This window comes from Hemitrygon akajei, chromosome 25, assembly GCF_048418815.1.
Source record: "Hemitrygon akajei chromosome 25, sHemAka1.3, whole genome shotgun sequence".
Taxonomy (NCBI): Eukaryota; Metazoa; Chordata; class Chondrichthyes; order Myliobatiformes; family Dasyatidae; genus Hemitrygon; species Hemitrygon akajei.
In genome coordinates, this window is record NC_133148.1 from 29,241,128 (window position 1) to 29,266,115 (window position 24,988).

Sequence of the window (24,988 nt, forward strand, 5' to 3'; positions counted from 1 at the left end):
AGTTAACTGAAAACTAGACAACGCAGATTATCATTCAATTTGGGTGTCTGGAGTGTGGGTGTGGAGAAGGAAGCGTTTGAAAACTATATGTAATTCACAGGAAGCATTGTAACTATAGAATTGTCCTGCTGTTACCTTTGATCTTTAGCAAATAAAATATAATGGAATATTGGGTCAAGTGGGCCTCTTCCTCCGAGAGTGTGTCATTTTGTTGAATAAAACATTTCTACATCTGCAAGCTTCAGTGCCTCTTCAGTGTCATTGGACATATAACCATATAACAATTTCAGCACGGAAACAGGCCATCTCGGCCCTTCTAGTCCGTGCCGAACGCTTACTCTCACCTAGTCCCACTGGCTGGCACTCAGCCCATAACCCTCCATTCCTTTCCTGTCCATATACCTATCCAATTTTACTTTAAATGACAATACTGAACCTGCCTCTACCACTTCTACTGGAAGCTCGTTCCACACAGCTACCACTCTCTGAGTAAAAAAGTTCCCCCTCGTGTTACCCTTAAACTTTTGCCCCCTAACTCTCAACTCATGTCCTCCTGTTTGAATCTCCCCTACTCTGAATGGAAGAAGCCTATCCACGTCAACTCTATCTCTCCCCCTCATAATTTTAAATACCTCTATCAAGTCCCCCCTTCAACCTTCTACGCTCCAAAGAATAAAGACCTAACTTGTTCAACCTTTCTCTGGAACTTAGGTGCTGAAACCCAGGTAACATTCTAGTAAATCTCCTCTGTACTCTCTCTATTTTGTTGACATCTTTCCTATAATTCAGTGACCAGAACTGTACACAATACTCCAAATTTGGCCTCACCAATGCCTTGTACAATTTTAACATTACATCTCAACTCCTATCCTCAATGCTCTGATTTATAAAGGCTAGCATACCAAAAGCTTTCTTCACCACCCTATCCACATGAGATTCCACCTTCAGTGAACTATGAACCATTATTCCCAGATCACTCTGTTCTACTGCATTCTTCAATGCCCTACCATTTACCATGTATGTCCTATTTTGATTATTCTTACCAAAATGTAGCACCTCACACTTATCAGCATTAAACTCCATCTGCCATCGTTCAGCCCACTCTTCTAACTGGCCTAAATCTCTCTGCAAGCTTTGAAAACCTACTTCATTATCCACAACACCACCTACCTTAGTATCATCTGCATACTTACTAATCCAATTTACCACCCCATCATCCAGATCATTAATGTATATGACAAACAACATTGGACCCAGTACAGATCCCTGAGGCACACCACTAGTCACCGGCCTCCAACCTGACAAACAGTTATCCACCACTACTCTCTGGCATCTCCCATCCAGCCACTGTTGAATCCATTTTACTACTTCAATATTAATACCTAACAATTGAACCTTCCTAACTAACCTTCCGTGTGGAACTTTGTCAAAGGCCTTAATGAAGTCCATATAGACAACATCCACTGCTTTACCCTCGTCAACTTTCCTCGTAACCTCTTCAAAAAATTCAATAAGATTTGTCAAACATGACCTTCCACACAGAAATCCATGCTGACTGTTCCTAATCAGACCCTGTCTATCCACATAATTATATATACCATCTCTAAGAATACTTTCCATTAATTTACCCACCACTGACGTCAAACTGACAGGCCTATAATTGCTAGGTTTACTCTTAGAACCCTTTTGTAAACAATGGAACCACATGAGCAATACACCAATCCTCCGGCACCATCCCCGTTCCTAATGACATTTGAAATATTTCCGTCAGAACCCTGCTATTTCTACACTAACTTCCCTCAATGTCCTAGGGAATATGCTGTCAGGACCCGGAGATTTATCCACTTTTATATTCCTTAAAAGCACCAGTACTTCCTCCTCTTTAATCGTCATAGTTTCCATAACTTCCCTACTTGTTCCCCTTACTTTACACAATTCAATATCCTTCTCCTTAGTGAATACCGAAGAAAAGAAATTGTTCAAAATCTCCCCCATCTCTTTCGGCTCCACACATAGCCGTCCACTCTGATTCTCTACGGGACCAATTTTATCCCTCACTATCCTATATATTGGATTTTATATATATATATCACTATATATTGATGATAAGTTTACTTTGAAATTTGAAACTTGTTCATGCCCCTCATATTTTATACACTTCTATAAATGCACCCTCAGCCTCCTACACTCCGGAGGAAACAGTCCTCGCCAAGGGCCTTTGCTGAAGTGTTAAACTGTTAAAACAATTCCACGCAGGACCGCATCCAATTCAAATGGGCATTCAATTCACCACATCCTGGCGGAGGAGGAGGTGAGCGCAGTCTCTCTCACTCACCCATGTTCACTCTCATCTCGTTCCACTCCCACAGCCTCACGCGTCCCTATCTCCTGAAGCCTTCTCCAGCCCTCCAAAATCAGTTCCGGATTCTCGAGGGACTGAATCAAAACACAGCACTCACTACAAGCACAAGAGATTCCACGGACACTGGAAATCCAGAGCAACACACGCGAAACGCCGGAGGAACTCAGCAGGTCAGGCAGCATCAGGTCAGTGAATAAACGGTCAACGTTTCAGGCCGAGAGCCTTTATCAGGACTGGAAAAGAAGGGGAGAAGATGCCAGAATAAAAAGGTGGGGGGGGGGGAGGAAAAGTAGAAGATGAGCGGTGAATCCAGGTGGGTGGGAAAGGTCAAGGGCTGGAGAAGAAGGAATCTGATCGGAGAGGAGAGTGGACCATGGGAGAAAAGGAAGGAGGAGGGGACCCAGGGGGCGGTGATAGGCAGGTGAAGAGAAGAGGAAAGAGGCCACAGTGGAGAATAGTAGTAGAGGGGGAAAAGAAAATTAAAAGAATAAAAAAAAAATCAGTAGATGAACTCAATGTTCATGCCATCAGGTTGGCGGCTACCTAGATGGAATATGAGGTGTCGCTCCTCCAGACCAAGAGTAATTTCACCGTGGCAAAGCAGGAGGCCATAGACCGACATGTCGGAACGTGAATGGGGACAGGAATTAAAATGGCCGACCACCGGGGATTCCTGCTTCTGACAGATGGAGTGGGATTTGCTCGACAAAGCGGTCCCTCAGTCTATGTCGGGTCTCAGCAATGAAGAGGAGACCACGCCAGGAGCAGTGGGTACAATGGACAACCCCAGCAGATTTGCAGGTTCAGGTGAAGTCCCCCACTCACAGTTCCAATCCAAGTCCTGCCACCCTCTTCCTACACCTCCTCCCATTTCCCCCTCTAACTTAATCCCTTAAGCAGCTTTTCCTCTGCTCTCCCAATGCGGTTATGTTATCGTTTACATCTGCTTCCAGCAAAGAAGGCCATTCAACCCATCGAGCCTATGCCAGCTCTCAGAGCCATCCCATCACTTCCCGAGTCCCGATGAAGTGGCTCATAGACGCTGTTCACCCATTGAGTCCCTCTAGCAGTGTGTGTGTGTGTGTGTGTGTGTGTGTGTGTGTGTGTGTGTGTGTGTGTGTGTGTGTGTGTGTGTGTGTGTGTGTGTGTGTGTGTGTGTGTGTGTGTGTGTGTGTGTCCATGTCCATTTCCAGTATCTGATTTCTCTCTCGTGTCTCCATCACTTCCTGAGTCCTGATGAGGGTCTCACCCAAAAGCTTCAACTGTTCATTTCTCTCCAGTGATGCTGCCTGAGCTACACAAAAACACAGAAAACCTACAGCATAATACTGACCCTTCGGTCCACAAAGCTGTGCCGAACATGTCCTTACCTTAGAAATGACCTAGGGTTACCCACAGCCCTCTATTTTTCTGAGCTCCATGTACCTATCCAGGATTCTCTTAAAAGGCCCTATCATATCCGCCTCCACCACCGTTGCCGGCAGCCCATTCCACGCACTCAGCACTTTCCGCATAAAAAACTTACCTGACATCTTCCCCGTACCTACTTCCAAGCAAGTTAACACTGTGCTCTCTCGTGCTAGCCATTTCAGCTCCGGGAAAAAGTCTCTGATTATCCACACGATCAATACCTCTCATCATCTTATACACCTCTGTCAGGTCATCTCTCATCCTCTGTCGCTCCAAGGAGAAAAGGCCGAGTTCACTCAACTTATCCTCATAAGGCATGCTCCCCAATCCAGGCAACATCCTTGTAAATCTCCTCTGCACCCTTTCTATAGTTTCCACATCCTTCCTGTAGTGAGGTGACCAGAACTGAGCACAGTACTCCAAGTGGGGTCTGACCCGGGTCCTATATAGCTGCAACATTACCTCTCGGCTCCTAAATTCAATTCCACGTTGATGAAGGCCAATATACTGTATGTGTTCTTAACCACAGAGTCAATCTGCATAGCTGCTTTGAGAGTCCTATGGACTCGGACCCCAACATCCCTCTGATCCTCCACACTTCCAGGAGTCTTACCATTAATACTATATCCTGGCATCATATTTGACCTACCAAAATGAACCACTTCACACCTATCTGGGTTGAACTCCACCTGCCATTTTACGAGGGCTGGTCCAGCTGTCCAGTTCTTACACTGGCATTGTTCACAGAATTCCTAGCAATTTGTTCTCTCTATCAACACCCCCCCCCACCCATTCTGCCCCACCCCGATGTTCCTCTACCCAACAACAGCAGGAATCAATCCCAGAAGAGATTCTGCCAGTGCTGGAAATCCAGAACAACACACACAAAATGCTGGAGGAACTCGGCAGGTCATGAGGGGAGTGAACAGTCGACGTTTCAGGCCGAGGCCATCACAGCAGACAATTACCTACCAACTGGGGGGGATAGTAGAGTGTCAGGGGTATGCCCCACGTGGTCACAAGGAGGACATGCAAACACAACAGTGGAGGTCAGTATCGAACTTGGGTCGTGGCATCATAAGACCATAAGACTTAGGAGCAGAATTAGGCCATTTGGCCCATCGAGCCTGCTCCGCCATTCAATCATGGCTGATCCTTTTTTTCTCTCCTCCTCAACCCCAGTTCCCGGCCTTCTCCCCGTAACCTTTGATGCCATGTCCAATCAAGAACCTATCAATCCCTGCCTTAAATACACCTAACGACCTGGCCCCCACAGACGCATGTGGCAACAAATTCCACAAATTCACCACCCTCTGGCTGAAAGGGTGCCCCTCTATCCTGAGGCTGTGCCCTCTTGTCCTAGACTCCCCCACCATGGGAAACATCCTTTCCACATCCACTCTGTCTAGACCTTTCAACATTCCTGAGGTTTCAATGAGATCCCCCCTCATCCTTCGGAACTCCAGTGAGCAGAGAGTCATGAGACAGACCGAGCATTACGAAGCACGTGGGATTAATTATTCAGAGTGCATTCCTCTGCTCCATCCTCCAAAAGCGGAACTGCCTGTGGCCAAATATTCTAACTCCCATTCCCATTCGGACTCGTCGGAACCAACTTTCGCCTGACGCCACTTCCGACAAGCGCGGGGCGATGCGTGCGGAATGATAGGAATTTTCCTTGAACACCAGAAACCCTGCTGGAGGAACTCAGCAGGTCAGGCAGCATCTGTGGAAGATGAATAGACTGTCGGTGTTTCAGCCCGAAACCCTTCATCAGGAGTGAAAAGGAAGGGGGACGACTTACAACCTAATAAATTGACTGTGCTTTTTTGAATAATTAAGAACCTGGTGGCATGGTGCGAAGACAATAACCTATCTCTCAACGTCAGCAAGACGAAGGAATTGGCTGTTGACTTCAGAAGGAGTAGCAGACCGCATGACCCCACCTACATCGGTGGTGCGCAGGTGGAACAGGTCAAAAGCTTTAAGTTCCTCGGGGTGAATATCACAAATGACCTGACTTGGTCTAACCAAGCAGAGTCCACTGCCAAGAAGGCCCACCAGCGCCTTTACTTCCTGAGAAAGCTGAAGAAATTTGGCCTGTCCCCTAAAACCCTCACTAATTTTTATAGATGCACCGTAGAAAGCATTCTTCTTGGGTGCATCACAACCTGGTATGGAAGTTGTCCTGTCCAAGACCAGAAGAAGCTACAGAAGATCGTGAACATAGCCCAGCACATCACACAAACCAATCTTCCATCCTTGGACTCACTTTACACCACACGCTGTCAGAGCAGTGCTGCCAAGATAATCAAGGACACGACCCACCCAGCCAGCACACTTTTTGTCCCACTTCCCTCCGGGAGAAGGTTCAAGAGCATGAAGATTCGTACGGCCAGATTTGGGAACAGCTTCTTTCCAACTGTGATAAGACTGCTGAACAGATCCTGACCCGGATCTGGGCCGTACCTTCCAAATATCCGGACCTGACTTGCACTACCTTACTTCCCCTTTTCTATTTTCTAATTATGATTTATAAATTAAATTTTTATTATATTTAATTTGATTTGTACTTCAGGGAGTGCGAAGCGCAGAATGAAATATCGCTGTGATGATTGTATGCTCTAGTATCAATTGTTTGGTGACAATAAAGTATGTAAGTATAATTCTTCAAAATATCCACGGTATTTCTGTGTCTGGCCAACATGTTATTGCGTTTGTTATATTGATAGCTACGAGGGCCATCTTGTTGAAATGGAAGGATAAATCAGCTCCTACTTTGTCACAATGGTTCTCTCAAGTGATGTTGTGTCTTAGTTTGGAGAAAATTAGAAGTCGAACATTTGAACCTTTATTTGATTCTGAGAAGAGATGGGACTCATTTGCTCATTATTGTCATTTCAGTTAACTGATAGATTTTCTCCACGATCTAATTGTAAATTTTTTTTTGATATATTTTTCTTTCTTGTTGGCGGTTTGATGTTTGTTTTTTAGAAGTTTTCTGTATGATGCGTGGCTCCGGGGTCGTACCCCCAATGGGTTTCTTTTTTTCTCTCTCACTTTTCTTGCTTAGTAGGGTGTTTTTTTAAATTCACAGAAGTTTTCAATCTTTAAGATAATTTCTTTTTTTTTCCGAGGCATTGTAAGTGTTGTTACTTCGATGTACCTGTGTTATTTTTGAATAATAATAATGATAATAAAAAGATTTGAAAAGAAGGGAAGGGGCAATAAAAAGGTTGGGGGGACGGGGACGGGAAGGAGAATAACTCGAAGGTGAGGGGTGAAGCCAGGTGGGTGGGAAAAGTAAAGGGCTGGCGAGGAAGGAATCTGATAGGAGGGGAGAAAGGGAAGGAGGAAGGGGGAAATATACAGAAGTGGTGGGCAGGTGACAGTGGGTGAAGGGCTGGAGTGGGGAATAGAGGAAGAGGGGAGGAGGAGGGAAGTTTTATTTTAAACTGGGAGGAGAGATTGATGTTCATGCCATCAGGTTGGAGGCTACCCAGACGGAATATAAGGTGTTGCTCCTCCACCCTGAGGTCAGCCTCGGCCTGGCACAAGAGGAGGCCGTGGTCCGACATGTCGGAATGGGAATGGGAATGAAAATGTTTGGCCACCAGGAAGATCCGCTTCTGGTGGAAGGAGCGGAGGGATGGGCTCTGGATTAACCCTACGTGCTCAGCCTGCAGCCCCGCAGGTCACAGCGGTTCAGGACGTCACCCGCTTTCAACAGGCTGACCATTTCCCTCCCCGCTTTGCCTTCAGACCCTGAGCCTCATCACATTCACAAGCCAGGGAGAAATCGTTTTGCTTAACCCTTCTGTCGACTAACTTGAAGCCACCCACCTCCCACCCCAGTTACTGCCAACTGCCCCAGGGTTCCCTTCACCCCCATTCACCTTGCCCTCCCCCCACCTCACCACAACACGATTTATTCCTCTAAATCTCACTTTCCCAGCTCTGACAAACCATCGGAGCATTTCTCCCCACAGACGCTGCCCGACCTGCTGAGTGCTTCAGTCAGAAACAGGAGAAAATCTGCAGATACTGGGAGTCCGAGCAACGCACACCCAAGATGCTGGAGAAACTCAGCAGGCCGAGCAGCGTCTAGGGAAAAAAATAAGTCGGTCCTGCTGAAGGGTCTCGGCCTGAAACGTCGACTGATTACTCTTTTCCATCGACGCTGCCCGGCCCGCTGAGTTCCTCCAGCATTTTGTGTGTGTGTGTGTGTGTGTGTGATTTTTACTGCTGAGTGTTTCCTGCATCTTGCTTCAGATTTCCAGCATCAGGCATTATGGATTACTCTGTGACAACGTATAGGACGGTCTGTAAGAAATAATTTCCCTGGGCTGGTCCTCTTTGCTCAAACTACACCAAATACCTTTTTCAATTTAAAAAAATGTCTGACACACCTGACCTGGAAGGGTTCAACAAACTGGTGAAGTCATCCCCCTCTCCAAGGTGAAATATAAACACTGGAATTTCACCACAGAACACATTTAACATCACAAATGCCCCCTTTTGAAAAAATCAGATCTACCCACCGCATATATATTTTAAAAAAACTCAAGAGAAACATGAAAATCCTCCGTTTAGTCCTTTGAAGAAAGCTAACTCGATAGCGGAACAGTGTGGTGCGTGGACCGTGGCCCGCGGGTCCCGGAGAACCAGAGCTGGATACATACAGTAATGTATAAATTTTTTTGTGAATGGAGGATCACGTGACCCACCCAGGGCTCTTTGTCCTCCGCCTAAAAACAACAGGTGAAGGGGACGGGAATGCAATGTTAACAGAAGCAAATGTAACAAACTAGAAACAAAGGGAGGGGCTGCTGAAACAATTCGCACCCCCCCCCCCAACACTGGCTAGAGCATATTATTTTTTTTTAAATAACAACCCCGATAATAAATGGGTATTTTTTTTATGAATGGAACCTAAATGCAAATGAGACCGATTCAAAAAGGAATGGCCATTCGCCCCCTCCCCCTTTTAAAAACAACGATTAATTTCATTCACAAAAATAAAAAAAGTGTCAATTACAGTCGGGCTGAAATTGCAAGGGCTTTTAAAAAATGGATGTTTCCAATCAGGGTATTACAGTAGTGTACGTATATATAAATATATATTTTTTGCTTTTTTTTTCAATGGTCGTACAGTGCCGCCCTGTACTGGATTTTATATTTGTTTAATAATTATTATGGCAGGCCTGCCAGTGATGTTGTTAAAGGCACAAGACTCACTCCTCATCCATGCTTGGTGGTTGCAAATTAGTGCATCATCCTTTCCCAGTCCAGCATCGTGTAGTCTCCATCAAACAGCAGCCATTTTCATCCAGGGTGTTAGTTTTTTTCTCTCTTCCCCCAAAAAATAAAATTGTATTATGAAGAAATCTCTCCCGCTCCCTCCGCCGCCGGGATCTGACAGATTCTCGCCCCGGGAGCACAGAGTTCAAAGCCGGCTGCACTCGCTGCCACAGCCCGCTGGAGCCCTGCGCCCTCCGCTGGGTCCTAGCGCCTGCCCTGTCCATTAGCATGTTGGCGTTCTCCACGGTCCTAGCGCCCTCCCCGCGGCGGCTCCGTGTCGGAGACAAACTAAACGAAAAGGAAGGCAGGGGATGGTTAAATGCAGCTGAAGCAGCCCTAACTACACAGTCGCATTTACTGGGTAGTCCTTTCCCAGTAATAAGGCGATAAGGAAGAAGGACTGCAGTTTCCTGGTACCATTCAGGACCTCCAACAAATGCCAGTTTCGTCCCCTGGGATACAAGGGCCTGCAGATGCCGGAATCAGGAGCAAAACGCTGGAGCAATTCCCAGTCCATCGCTGTGTGATCTTGCTGTGCCAAAATTACCTCCATGACAGCGGGTCCAGCGACATCCGTGGAGGGAGATGGCATTCTCATTGGTAGTTTCCGCTATCATGCAGGTGATTTTGGCACAGCAAGATCACACAGCGATGGACTGGTATTTTGGGTCAGTACGATTGGTTGGTTAGCAAATGTCTGGTTGAAGGCAGCTTCCTTCAGTTACGATGCCAAAGCCGGACACCAGCTCTCTGAGGTAGATGGTAGTGAGGGTACAGTTGCAGGGGCATAGGTTCAGAAACGCACCCAGTTTATTATCACCAACATACTATACACCATAATATTTGTTGTTTTGCGGTAGCGGTACAGAACAACGGCTCAATGGGGCCATTCAATATCAGAGAATGGATACAGTATACAACCTGAAACCCTTACTCTTCACAGACATCCGCCAAACAGAAACCCCAATGAATGAATGATGGAAAAATGTTCGAACCCCAAAGCCCCCCACCCCCTCCCATGCATAAGCATCGACCCGACCCTCCCCTTACCCCTTATCCTGGCACTTATCCTTGTAAGCGGAGCAAGTGCTACACCTGCCCTTACACTTCCTCCCTCACCACCATTCAGGGCCCCAGACAGTCCTTCCAGGTGAGGCGACACTTCACCTGTGAGTTGGCCGGTGTGGTATACTGCGTCCGGTGCTCCCGGTGTGGCCTTTTATATATTGGTGAGACCTGACGCAGACTGGGAGACCGTTTCTCTGAACACCTATGCTCTGTCCGCCAGAGAAAGCAGGATCTCCCAGTGGCCACACATTTTAATTCCACGTCCCATTCATTCTGATATGTCTATCCATGGCCTCCTCTACTGTCAAAATGAATCCAAACTCAAGTTGGAGGAACAACACCTTATATACCAGCTGGGTAGCCTCCAACCTGATGGTATGAACATTGACTTCTCTAACTTCCGTTAATGCCCCTCCTCTCCTTCTTACCCCATCCCTGAGATATTTAGTTGTTTGCCTGTTCTCCATCTCCCTCTGGTGCTTCCCCCCTCCTTCTTTCTCCCGAGGCCTCCCGTCCCATGATCCTTTCCCTTCTCCAGCTCTGTATCACTTTCGCCAATCACCTTTCCAGCTCTCAGCTTCATCCCACCCCCTCCGGTCATCTCCTATCATTTCGCATTTCCCCCTCCCTCCACTACTTTCAAATCTCTTACTATCTTTCCTTTCAGTTAGTCCTGAGGGTCTCGGCTCGAAACGTCGAAGTGCTTCTCCCTACAGATGCTGCCCGGCCTGCTGCGTTCCACCAGCATTTTGTGTGTTGTTGTTGTTTGAATTTCCAGCATCTGCAGATTTCCTGGTGTTTTCCCCCCTTACCCCACTTGTTCCCGCAGAAAGCTGCAGCCGCTCACCATGAAAAAGCGAAGTCCCCAAAGAGACCGTGATTAAAGTCCGTCAAAAAACCACTGTTGATCAAAAGCTCGCATGTCACAGTCTCTCCCTCTCTCTCACTAATGAGTGAAAGAGAGGTATCACTCCTGCATTAAGATTACCAAAAGTTACCGTAAGAGCATACAAAAACTAAATAAATCATGAATGGACAGCAAAAGGATAGTAAGGAAGTCTCTGTGGATTCATGAGCCATTCTGAATTCTGAGGGCGGAGGGGAAAAATCTGTCCTGAAAATGTTGAGTGTGTGCCCTCAGCCTCCTGGACCTCCTCCCTAATGGTGGCACCGTGAAGAGGGCATTCCTAGGTGGAGGGGCCTTTATGATGAGTGCCACCCTCTTCAGGCATCTCCCCTCGAGGGTGTCCCTGGTGGTGTGAGGCTCGTTCCCACGACGGATGTGGCTGAGTCTGTGACCTCCCGATCTTGTGCACCGGAGCCTCCTGTGATGCAAGCAGTCGGAACGTCCTCCGTGGTACATCTGCAGGAGCGTCTGGTGACATATACCTCACGACAAGTAGCCTGGGATAAATCTTCTGGAACGTTGACAGCCAGGAACTTGAAGCCGCTCACTCCTTCCACCGCCGATCCCTCGATAGGGATTGTGTGCCCTCCCAACTCCTTGAGTCCACAATCAACTCCTTGGTCTTGCTAATGCGACACCACTCAACTAGCTGATCTACCTCTCTCCTGTACGCCTCCTCATCGCAGGGGAAGGGGACCTGGGGGGTGGAGAAAGTTGAGTGAACCAAGAAGTCATGGAGAGAACAGAATAGAAGAGAGTAGGCATCCGTTAGTCTCATGAGACCATGGATTTGCGCCTTGGAAGGTTTCCGGGATGCAGGCCTGGGCAGGGTTGTATGGGAGACTGGCAGTTGCCCAAGCTGCAAGCCTTCCCCTCTCCACGCCACCGATGTTGTCCAAGGGAAGGGCAGTAGGACCCAAGCAGCTCGGCACCGGTGTCGTCGCAGAGCAATGTGTGGTTAAGTGCCTTGCTCAAGGACACAACGCGTTGCCTCAGCTGAGGCTCGAACCAGTGACCTTCAGATCACTAGGCCGATGCCTTATCCACTAGGCCACGCGCCAACATGGAGAGAACAGTCCCAGAAAGGATGAGTGTAGTGGAGATGGGATCAGTGGTGGGGTCCCGTTGGAGCTGTCCGCTGTGTTGGATGTGGTGGCTGGTGGGGGCAAAGGTGAGGATTAGGGGAACGGTCTGTGTCCTGTGTGGGAAGGGGGAGAGCGACACCAGATGTGGTATGTGGAGGGAATGAGGTGGATGAAGATAGGGGACATTTCAGAGGTCCTCAAGTGGGAAACCTGAGAATGAATGACCTTCCATTCTGACCTCCTTGGCTCCCTGACTTGACCCTGCAATCCCAGTCGGTGTAACCTCTGCTCCTACATCTCGTCTCTCACCTCACCTCCATCCGGGGACACAAACAGCCCTTCCAGGTGAGGCAGACACCTCCCCCAACCTTTCTACTGCATTCAGTGTTCGTGACGTGGTCTCCAGACTGGGTGACCATTTCACACTCCATCTGCAGTGACCATCCTGACCTCTCAATTACATCATTTCAACTCCCCGTCCTGCTCCCACACCACCACCATCGTCAATGTTCCCTCTAATGTGTGCATGCACGTGCATATCTTTGCTTACTAGCGCACAGAGGAATTTAAACTAGGCACAAAAGGTTTTCACCCTCTACCTCGTGGGCATGTTAAGTATATTTCACAATCATACACTATCACATTTCCTTTTCCGGTTTCTAATGCAGACGGTGATGATGATGTGGAGTTTGCAATGATTTGCCTGCAGAGTTTAGAACGGGCTTATTCATATGATTTATATTGAAGAAATTGTTGATTGTACAACGAGATCTAGGTGTCCTTGTTCATCAGTCACTGAAAGTAAGCATGCAGGTACAGCAGGCAGTGAAGAAAGCTAATGGCATGTTGGCCTTCATAACAAGAGGAATTGAGTATAGGAGTAAAGAGGTCCTTCTGCAGCTGTACAGGGCCCTGGTGAGACCCCACCTGGAGTATTGTGTGCAGTTTTGGTCTCCAAATTTGAGGAAGGACATTCTTGCTATTGAGGGAGTGGAGCATAGGTTCATGAGGTTAATTCCCGGGATGGCGGGACTGTCATATGTTGAAAGATTGGAGTAACTGGGCTTGTATACACTGGAATTTAGAAGGATGAGAGGGGATCTGATTGAAACATATAAGATTATTAAGGGATTGGACACGCTAGAGGCAGGAAACATGTTCCCGATGTTGGGGGAGTCCAGAACCAGAGGCCACAGTTTAAGAATAAGGGGTAGGCCATTTAGAACTGAGTTGAGGAAAAACTTTTTCACCCAGAGAGTTGTGGATCTATGGAATGCTCTGCCTCAGAAGGCAGTGGAGGCCAATTCTCTGGATGCTTTCAAGAAAGAGTTAGATAGAGCTCTTAAAGATAGCGGAGTCAAGGGATATGGGGAGAAGGCAGGAACGGGGTACTGATTGTGGATGATCAGCCATGATCACATTGAATGGCGGTGCTGGCTCGAAGGGCTGAATGACCTACTCCTGCACCTATTGTCTATTGTCTATTGTCACTGTGTTGAATTCCAAAGAAGCAAAGGGGTGAGGCGCAAAAGAACTGCTAGTGGCTTAATGAAACAGTGGAAACAGCTTCACTGAGAGCTCATGAGGTCAGGAACGTGCGGGTTACCAGAAATATTTATGTACAATACAGAAACTGGCATTACCTGCGTGTATTGTCGCAGAACTTGCAAATGAGGAGAAGTGGAGTGATATTTGGAACTTGGCTTTTTAAAGTGTCGTTTAGCAAGCAAATCACATATGGACGGTGTGCAAAAGCTCTGGCAAGAAAATCCCTCCTTACCCGCTGAAGGCCTGTTAGTATTTTTTCTGAGAGTGTAGATGAGCGAAAGCAATTAACGATCAAATCTAGAGGAGATCAAAGTTCTTATTGACAGTGTTTTGCTGGCTGTTATAAAGAATACCCCTATATATAAAATCCAGTGCGTACATGTTGTAGTCACTGGGCAAAAGATTGCACAGCACAAGATTTTTGCACACTCTGGTCATTACAAATTAGAGGGAACGTTGATCATCATCATCATAATGTGCCATGTCGTATGACATCATCATTATGAGCCATGTCGTATGACATGGACGATCATGGTCTTGACCACCATTGTTCTTGGCAAATTTTCCTACAGAAGTGGTTTGCCATTGCCTTCTTCGGGGCAGTGTCTTTACAAGATGGGTGACCCCGGCCATTATCAATACTCTTCAGAGTTTATCTGCCTGATGTCAGTGGTCGCATAGCCAGGACTTGTGATCTGTACCAGCTGCTCGTACGACCATCCACCACCTGCTCCCATGGCTTCTCATAACCCTGATCGGGGGGCTAAGCAGGTGCAACACTTTGCCGAAGGGTGACCCGCAGGCTAGCAGAGGGAAGGAGCGCCGTGCACCTCCTTTGGTGGAGACGCATCTCCACCCTGCCAACCTCTTCAGCCTTGCCCTTCGCCACTGCCAGAGTGAGGTCAAAAGCAAGCTAGAAGAACACTTCATATCCCCATTGGGTAGCCTACAGCCAAATGGTGTGAACACTGAACTTTGCAGTTTTGAGTAACCCACTCCGCCTGTGTTCCTCTCCCGCTCCCACCGGTTAACAAAGGGTCATCCCTGTTCGGTCCACCATTTCAGAGGAGGCTGGCCAGACTCATTCAAATAGTCAGGAAGGCGACAGTAGTTCATATAACCACACTTCACAACCGCGGTGTGCAGAAGAGCATCTTCGAACACACAACACGTCCAGCCTCGAAGCGGACGGGCTACAGCGGCGGAGGACCACGAACAGTCACTCCGTGCCCACTTTATTAGGTACAGGAGACACCTAGTAAGACACGTTGCTCTGCAAGGTGTACTTGCCGCTGCGTTGGACTAAGTCCGCGGCTCGCAACTAACGGGCAACTGGATCGGCTGCGGAGATGACTGGCTTCACGGCTGTGGACTCGCTTTCTTGAACTTCAGTTCTGAATGTTGTTTGGTCACTTTTATTATTATGTGACTATTTTCCCCTGCACGTTGGGTGTCTGATCGCTCTTCTTTTTTAATGGGTTACCATAGAACACTACAGCACAGTACAGGCCCTTCAGCCCTCCATGTTGTGCCGACCCATACAATCCTTAAAAAAAAGTACTAAACCCACACTACCCCATAACCCTCTATTTTTCTTTCATCCATGTGCCTGTCCAAGAGGCTCTTAAATACCCCCAATGTTTTAGCCTCCACCACCATCCCTGGCAAGTCATTCCAGGCACTCACAACCCTCTGTGTAAAAAACTTACCCCTGATGTCTCCCCTAAACTTCCCTCCCTTAATTTTGTACAAATGCCCCCTGGTGTTTGCTATTGGTGCCCCGGGAAACAGGTACTGGCTATCCACCCTATCTATGCCTCTCATAATCTTGTAGACCTCTATCAAGTCCCCTCTCATTCTTCTACGCTCCAAAGAGAAAAGTCCCAGCTCTGCTAACCTTGCTTCATATGACTTGTTCTCCAAACCAGGCAACATCCTGGTAAATCTCCTCTGCACCCTCTCCATAGCTTCCACATCCTTCCTATAACGAGGTGACCAGAACTGAACACAATACTCTGAGTGCGGTCTCACCAGAGATCTACTGGGTTTCTTTGTTCTGTCTGTAAGGAGACACATCCCAAGGTTGCACAAAGTATAATAAATAAAGAATGTACTTTGTATGTTCTACGCCTTACCAAGTCGGCAACCTGCCTTCTTCACCATCCAATCTACCTGTGTGGCCACGTTCGCGGACCTTGAAATCCGCTTGCATCCTGCAATCCGCTGTTCGTCCTTAGCGCCGTTTAAATTGGTAAGTTTGTGTATTGTTGTCATATGCACGGAGGTCGCGTGCAAAGCTTCACGGATGATTTCATCACATCGGTGCACTGAGGTAGTACGAGGGAACACAGTAACGGAATTCAGAATGAGGTGTTAGCTACAGGCAAAATCAGCGCAGGCACAAAGCCATGATCAGGTAGGAGTTCATCCGTGTAATTTTTACCCACACCAGACTTCCTAATGTAATACCCTGGTTAATGCTTCACACCGACAGTGGTGGGTGCGTGGAATGCACCGCCGGTGGCGATGGAGGAACCGGATACAATAGGGTCTTTTAAAAGCTTAGAAACATCTGCGCTTAGAGGGCTAAGCGCTAGGGAAATTCCAGGCAGTTTCCAGAGTAGGCTACACGGTTGTGGGCCAAACGGCCTGTAATGTGCTGCAGATTTCTATGTTCTAATGATCGCGCTTTATTTTATTAATAAAGTTAACGTGTTGGTTATTTTATTTTTATTTTTCTGCAGATTTTCTTTTCATTAAGTGTTCCTTTAATTACATTATACAATCGAGTACTTCATTTTTTGCTGTTTGAAGTAATAATTCAGTTGACTGATGAGTTAAGCTTGTTGTGTTAGCCAGTAGGATTAGTCTCATTAAGGTGGTTTGTCGGGAGAGAGGGAGCGCGGGAAAGGAACGAGGGGAAGCTGTCGTCCTTCCTTCGCCTTCGCCGATCCCGCGCTCTCTTGGAAAAAGTCGTACCGTATACCGTGCTGTATGTCGTGAAATTCGTTGTCTTGCGGCAGCAGTACATAATAATAAAAGCCATAACTTACAATAAGAAGTAAATATTAAAAAAAAGGAAATTGAATTAAGTAAGTTGTGCAGAAAGTGGGAAAACGCTGAGGTAGTGTTCATGGGTTCACTGTCCATTCATAAATCTGACGCAGATGTTCCTGAATCATTGAGTGAGCACCTTCAGGCTCCTGTACCTTCTCCCTGATGGTAGCAATGAAACGAGGGCCTGTCCTGGGTGATGGGGTAATTAATGATGGATGCCACCTTTCAAAGGTGTCCTGGATGCTGGGGAGGGTTAGCGTCCATGATGGAGCTGGCAGAGTTTACAACTTTCTGCAGCTTTTTCCAGTCCTGCACAGTGGCCCCTCCGTACCAGACGGTGACGCAGCCAGTTAGAATGCGCTCCATTCTACAACTGTCGAAATTTGTGAGTGTCAATTCTCCTCAAACTCCTAATGAAGTATCGCCCCTGTCGTGCCTTCTTTGTAATTGCATCAATATGCTGGGCCCCAGGATGGATCCTCGGAGATGCTGGCACCCAGCAACTGGAAACTGCTCACCCTTTCCACGGCTGATCCCTCGATGAGGACTGGTGTGTGTTCCCTCGACCTCCCCTTCCTGAGCTCCACCACCAGGTCTTTGGCCTTACTGACGTTGAGTGCAAGGTTGTTGCTGTGACACCTCTCCGCCAGCTGATCCACCTTATTCCTGTAGCCCACCTTCTGGGCCAGCCTACCAAGTGGGATCTGGTCCGATGCTTTATTAAAGTCTACATAGACAACATCTGCTGCCCTGCTTTCCTCGGTCTTGGCTACGTTCTCAAAAAAGCACCCCAGTCTAATTACTGAGGCACGGTTTCCCTTGCTGAACCCATCTTGACCATTTCTGATCACCTTCTGCCTTTACAAGTACCTATGCACTCCATTCCTTAGTATCTTGACTAATAATTGCCCTACCACTGACATCAGGCTCCCTGGCCTCCAGTTCTCTGTCTTCGCTCTGCTGCCGTTTCTAAACAAAAGAGCAGCGTTAACATTCCCTAGTCTACAGGCACCAAGGATGTGTATGGTAATGTGAAGAATGGCAGATGACCTATCTCGTCCATTATTGAAAGTGTTCTATGTAATTCGCAAACACCCTTATTGAGTTGTTGTGCTCACGGGGCTGTGTGCTCAGTCCACTGCTGTTCACTCTGCTGACCCATGTCTGTGCTGCAACACACAGCTCGAACCACATCATCAAGTTTGCCGATGACACGACTGTGGTGGGTCTCATCAGCAAGAACGACGAGTCAGCTTACAGAGTGGAGGTGCAGCGGCTAATGGACTGGTGCAGAACCTGTCTCTGAATGTGAACAAAACAAAAGAGATGGTTGTTGACTTCAGTAGGGCACAGAGCGACCACTCCCCGCTGAACATCAACGGCTCCTCCGTTGAGATAGTTAAGAGCACCAAATTTCTTGCTGTTCACCTGGCGGAATCTCACCTGGTCTCTCAACATCAGCTCCATAGCCAAGAAAGCCCAGCAGTGTCTCTACTTTCTGCGAAGGCTGAGGAAAGTCCATCTCCCACCCACCATCCTCATCACATTCTACAGGGGTTGTATTGGGAGCATCCTGAGCAGCTGCATCACTGCCCGGTTCAGAGATTGCACCATCTCGGATCACAAGACCCTGCAGCAGGTAGTGAGGTCAGCTGAGAAGATCATCGGGGTCTCTCTTCCCGCTATTACAGACATTTACACCACACGCTGCACCCGCAAAGCTAACAGTATTGTGAAGGACCCCACGCACCCCCTCATACAAACTCTCCTCCCTCCTGCCATCTGGCAAAAGGTACGGAAGCATTCGGGTCCTCACGACCAGACTGTGCAACAGTTTCTTCCCCCAAGCCATCAGACTCCTCAATACTCAGAGCCTAGACTGACATCTACATCATTTGTTATTATATTGTAATTTGTCCTCTACTGTGCCTATTGTCTTGTTTATTAATTATTGAACTGCCCTGCACTGTTTTGTGCACTTTATGTAGTCCTGTGCAGGTCTGTAGTCTAGTGCAGTTTTTATGTTGTTTCAGGTAGTCTAGTGTAGCCTTGTGCTGTCTCACATAGTCTAGTGTAGTTTTGTGTTTTACGTAGCACCAGGGTCCTGGAGGAACGTTGTTTCATTTTTACTGTGTACTGTACCAGCAGTTTATGGTCGAAATGACAATAAACTTGACTTGACTTGACATTTAGAGTTCAATGGTGCAATTTAATATGAGAGAATGTATACAGTACACAACATGAAATTCTTACTCTTCACAGACATCCACGAAACAAAAAAAAACAGAAAGAATGAATGACAGAAAAATGTTAGAACCCCAAAGCCCCTCCTTCACCCTTCCACACACACAAGCAGCAGTGAAAGCATCAGCCCTCCCACCCTTACCCTCCTCCCACTTGCTCCAGCAAAAGCACTGACCCCCTCCCCTCACCGTTCAAGCAACAGCAAAGCCCCCAAAGGAGATCATGATCTAGAGCCCGTCAGAAAACCACTGTCCACCCCAACATTTTGACAGCTCGGAAAGGCTCTCTCTACGAGACAGTGTCTGATATTTTGACGTCAGGTGTACGGTGACTGCCTTCGGCTTGGTTGTGATGGAAGTAAAGGGCTGAAACTTTTGTTAAGCACCGACGATGATTCTCATGAGTTTTATTTGCGAAGTGCTCCGGGTCCATAACCTCTGTCAGTGTTCCAGCTATCTCCCCCCCTCCCTCCCTCCCTGCAGCAAGGGGGGTAGATCTGATCTGATAGAGACTTAATAACATGAATGCATTCCATATATTCCTCCGCCCACTTACAAGGGGTGATTGATAAGTTTGTGGCCTAAGGTAGAAGGAGTCAATTTTTAGAAAACCTAGCACATTTATTTTTCAACATGGTCCCCTCCTACGTTTACACACTTAGTCCAGCAGTCGTGGAGCATACAGATCTTGAACCTCCAGAAAGTGTCCACAGCAGGGGTGATTGATAAGTTCGTGGCCTAAGGTAGAAGGAGTCAATTTTTAGAAAACCTAGCACATTTATTTTTCAACATGGTCCCCTCCTACATTTACACACTTAGTCCAGCAGTCGTGGAGCATACGGATCTTGGACCTCCAGAAAGTGTCCACAGCAGGGGTGATTGATAAGTTCGTGGCCTAAGGTAGAAGGAGATGAGTTATACAGCTCTCGTTACATGCACGTGCAGTTCGACTCTTTGAGTGATTATGCAGAAAGTTTGGTTAATAACTCATTTCCTCCTATCTTAGGCCATGAACTTATCAATCACCCCAATGAGTTATTAACTTCAATCTTTCAGCATAATCACTCAAAGAGTTGAACTGCATGTGGTTTAACATCTTTCTTGCCAAGAATATTTCATGGTCCCTTTTTGCTCTTCTAACTTCTTTCTTAAGTTCTCTTCGGTACTCTAATGATTGATTGTTACTTGAGGAAAGAGAATAACGCCTTTGGTTGGCCCCACAGAAGCCGCAATGCCTGAGCATGCCACCATCTTACCAGGAGTGGGTGAGACCAGCTGAGGGGAAAGGTAGGTGGGTGGAGGAGGGGGATAAACTAAGAAGCTGGGAGGGGATAGGTGGAAGAGAGAGGGCATGGGAGAAAGAGAAGGAGGGAATCTAGAGGAAGATGATGGGAGGTGCTGGAAAGACGGAAGAGAGTGGACATGGGAGAAGGGGAAGGAGGAGGGGACCTAGAGGGAGGTGACGGGCAGGTGAGGAGAAGAGAAAGGGTGAGAGGGTAACCGGAATGGGAATTGAGAAAGAGAGAAGGAAGGAGGGGTGAGAGATTACTGGAATCAATGCTCATGCCATCAGGATGGAGGCTACCCAGATGTCATAGATGCTGCCTGACTTGCTGAGTCCCTCCAGCACTGTGTGTGTGTGTGTGTGTGAGTGTGTGAGTGTGTGAGTGTGTGAGTGTGTGAGTGTGTGAGTGTGTGAGTGTGTGTGTGTGTGTGTGTGTGTGTGTGTGTGTGTGTGTGTTGCATTTATGATTTCCCGCTGGTAGTTGTTCTTCTCCCTACGTCTGCTCCCAATCTACTTTCACCACCTCCTCTCTTCCGCTGATAAAATCAGCCTTCCTCCAAGCGAAGACGTTAACTTGAGGACCAGCTTTACTCCTTTCCATACTTACTTTGAAATTGTGATCTGCTCCAGTACCTGCCTGGATTTGGATTCCCAGATGCCTTGGAAGAATTTCTACACTGAGGCCTTCGCTTTACTCACCTGGTGAGGAAATACTCTATCGACTTCACTGTTGAACAGAATCTAAAACCTCCTTGCGAGAGAAAGAGAAAGGCCGAGATTTGCTCTCCTCTCATTATCGCCACCGGGGAAGAGGCACAGGAGCCTGAAGACCCACACTCAACATTTTAGCAAATAACCACTTCCCCTCCGGCATCTGAATGGTGAACAGTCCATGGACCATGAACAATGGACAATGGATTCTGCTGGACACCTCGGGCAACACACACACAAAGTACTGGGGGAACTATGGAGTGGATTATTCCCCTCCATCGGGGGTTCCCAACCTGACCCCTCGTTTACTGGTATTGGCCTCTGTCCTCCATAGATGCCGCCTGACTCGCTGAGTTCCTCCAGCACCTTGAGTGTGTTGCACCACAAACATTACCTTGTTATTTAACTTTTTCACTCTTTATTTATTTATTGTAACTTACAACAGTTTTTCCTTAAGGTTGTTACAGCTGGAATGTAGTAATAGGGACAAGCTCCCACTACCTATTAAATGCTCCCAATGACATACATCTCAAATAGCCTCTGACAACCAAGTCCAGCTCCTGGCCTTCACGTGTGGCTCAGCTACTAAGCCCGGCAGAACCGTTTCTACTGACAGGAGAAGGGGCAAAGGCGGGTTACTGGCGCCTTAAAACCAGTGTGGACAAGGGGTGACCGGTGGAAGGCTATCGGTGTGTTTAACCCTTGCCTGGGTTGATAGCTTTACCGCGTGAAGACGGTACCCTTCTGCGTGGTCACAGTCGGTGACTATAACAGGACTTCGGAGGGCAACGTGGGAGAATCAATGGCATCAGCTTACTTGGAAAACAAATCATCTCTCTCTCTCTCTCTCTCTCACACACACTCTCTCTCTCCCTCTCTCTCTCCCCTCTCTCTCCCCCTCTCTCTCGCTCACACTCTCTCTCTCACTCTCGCGCTCTCTCGCACTCTCTCTCTCCCCTCTCTCTCTCTCTCCCTCCCTCCCTCCTCAAATCTACTCAACTCAATATCACGAACTGAACTGACTTCATACCTATACCGTTGTAAGACTGTATCATTTACCACCTCAGCTTGAAGAAGTTTGGAGTTTTATATTTACACAGTTACATATGCATTAACTCTGCTAACTTGTTTGATTTATCTGGCTTTACTACTATATTACGTAGATAATGATAAATAGTGTTTTGTTAACAGCAAACCCAGACTCCAGGTATATTCCACTTCTGCTGATTCTTTTAACCCATTATGGAGTACGTAACATGCGCAAGTGCATCGGAGTCACCAGTGTAGGTTTTCGCAGTAAAACGAACTGAGGTATTTTATGTTGATTGAAACCAGTAACAGATTTTATTGAACTCCAAAACCTAGACACAAAAGTGGCTAAAAATCTTTACGTAATGTCACCACATCAGACCAGCTTCTTACAGTGAAACCCCAACTCAATGTTGCTGATTGTGAGTTATGTACATTTCTCCCAATTACATCACCCTACGGGGAGAACACTTCACTGATGGGGCAAGTGAAGTTGAGTGAAGTTATCCCCTTTGCTTCAAGATCCTGATGGATAAATGGTGATAACTGTTTCTGAACCTGGTGGTGCGAGTCCTGAGGCTTCTGTACCTTCCTCCTGATGGCAGCAGTGAGAAGAGAGCCTGACCTGGGCGGTGGGGGTCCCTGATAATGGATGCTGCTTTCAGAGGCAATGCTCCACGTAGATGTGCTCAGTGGTGGGGAGGACTTTACCCCGTGTTGGACGGGACCGTATCCACAACTTTTTTTGGTAGGATTTTCCATTCAAGGGCATTGGTGTTTCCATAGCAGGCTGTGATGTAACCAGTCAACATACTCTCCACCACACATCTATAGAAATTCGACAAATGATGTCGTGCAGAATCTCTGCAAACTCATAATAAAGTAGAGGGTCTGTCGTGCTTTCTTTATGTAGGACTCTCAGTACCAGTAACTGTGGTGTTAACTGGTCAGGCTAACAAAATGGCTTCTCTGTAATGTTATAATGAAATGGCTTCTCTGTAATGTTACTTAAGGCTGTAATGGGTTTCTGTGTCTGGAATGTTTGGGTTATGACTGCAGATAAGGGGGGAACTAACCAATGGAGAATGGTTATGCTATCTTGTATGTGTGAGCTGAGCAGGAAGTCGCGGTCTTTATCGGGAGGCGAGCGAGGAGGACGGACGTGTGAGGGGTGGACAGCGGTTCCAGAGCGACGGATACTGGACATCAGCTGTTTGGACGGTGGCCGAACACTCGGAAGGTCGTTGTGGATGGAACCGGAGGCGCGAGCTCCAACGTATTAAAATATTATGAGCACAAACTGACAAACTTACTGACTTGGTGCCTTCAGGTTATCTGTTTCTACTAACCCATCACTAAGAAATAACTATAAAGTTGTAATTATTTACTCACCTTTAGTGTTTTGTCTGATATTTGTGTTGCGAGCGTGTGCTGGCGGGGGGGGGGGGGGGGGGCATTACACCGAAGTATTGCACTGTTGGCGGGGCGACGGTGGTTCACCCTAGGCGAACGGGGCAGAGGGGGGTAAATTGGGGGCACGGATGCTACCCCCAATTGCACTTACATGCTGGGCCCAGGACAGGTCCTCTGAAACAATAACACTGTGGAATTTATAGCTGTTGATCCTCTCCACATCTGATCTTCTGATGAGAACTGGCTCCTGGACCTCTGGCTTCTGCCTCCTAAAGCCAACAATCAGCTTCTTGGTCTTGCCGACATTGAACGAGAGGTTGTCGCTGTGGCTCCACTCAGCCAGACTTTCAATCTCCCTCTGATATGCTGATTCATCACCACCTTTGACTCAGCCAACAACAGTGAAGTCATCAGCAAACTTAAATATGGTGTTGGAGCTGTGCTTAGCCGCACAATTCTGATTATGAAGCTCAGATTGTTGGTTGGAAGTCATTGTATGGTGTGTAATCTAGTTGTCATTGGATACTGGTTGTGTTATCAAAGGCTGTGGTAGTTTAAGAAGGCAGCTCACCACTCTCTCCTTACAGGCAATTCAGGAACAGACCATAAGCCATACAAGCAGAATTAGGCCATTTGGCCCATCGAGTCTGCTCTGCCATTCAATCAAGGCTGATCATTTTTTCCCCTCCTCAGCCCCAGATCCCGGCCTTCTCCCTATAGCCTTTGATGCCGTGAGAACTTATCAATCTCCACCTTAAATACTCCCAACGACCTGGCCTCCACAGCTGCCTGTGGTAACAAATTCCACAAATTCACCACCCTCTGTCTTAAGAAATTTCTCCGCATCTGTTTTGAAAGGGTGCCCCTCTATCCTGAGACTGTGCCCTCTTGTCCGAGACTCCCCCCACCATGAGAAATATCCTTTTCACATCTATTCTGTCTAGGCTTTTCAACATTTGAAATATTTCAATGAGATTCCCTCTTATCTTTCTAAATTCCAGTGAGGACAGACCCAGAGCCATCAAATGTTCCTCGTATGATAACCCTTTCATTCCCGGAATTATCATTGAGAACCTCCTTTGAACCCTCTCCAATGCCAACACATCTTTTCGAAGATGAGGAGCCCAAAACTGTTCACGACACTCAAGGTGAGGTCTCACCAGTGTCTTATAAAGCCCCAGCATCACATCCCTGCTCTTGTATTTTAGACTTCTTGAAATAAATGCTGACATTATTTTTGCCTTTTGACAACTAATGACAATTAATCTGGACAACACATACAAAATGCCGGTGGAACACAGCAGGCCAGGCAGCATCTATAGTGAGAAGCACTGTCGACGTTTCCTGACGAAGGGTCTTGGCCCGAAACGTCGACGGTGCTTCTCCCTATAGATGGTGCCCGGCCTGCTGCGTTCCACCAGCATTTTGTGTGTGTTGTTAGAATTTCCAGCATCTGCAAATTTCCTTGTGTTTGACAATTAATCTGGGGCAGCCACAGTAACGCAGCAGTTAGCATAACACTATTACAGTGTCATCACTTCTGCTGTCCATGAGAAATTTGTAGGTTCT

The 24,988-nt window shown here is 47.3% G+C and overlaps 1 protein-coding gene across 1 annotated transcript in view; it reads right to left on the reverse strand.

The window, feature by feature from the left end:
- Window positions 1-9,211, reverse strand: part of spred3 (sprouty related EVH1 domain containing 3) — a 93,149-nt gene extending 83,938 nt beyond the window's left edge. The window contains exon 1 of the mRNA XM_073029270.1: window positions 9,011-9,211. Coding sequence (XP_072885371.1) covers window positions 9,011-9,021 — 11 coding nt within the window. The 5' untranslated portion in view covers window positions 9,022-9,211. The remainder of the gene's footprint in view (window positions 1-9,010) is intronic.
- Between the last annotated feature and the right edge of the window lie 15,777 nt (window positions 9,212-24,988).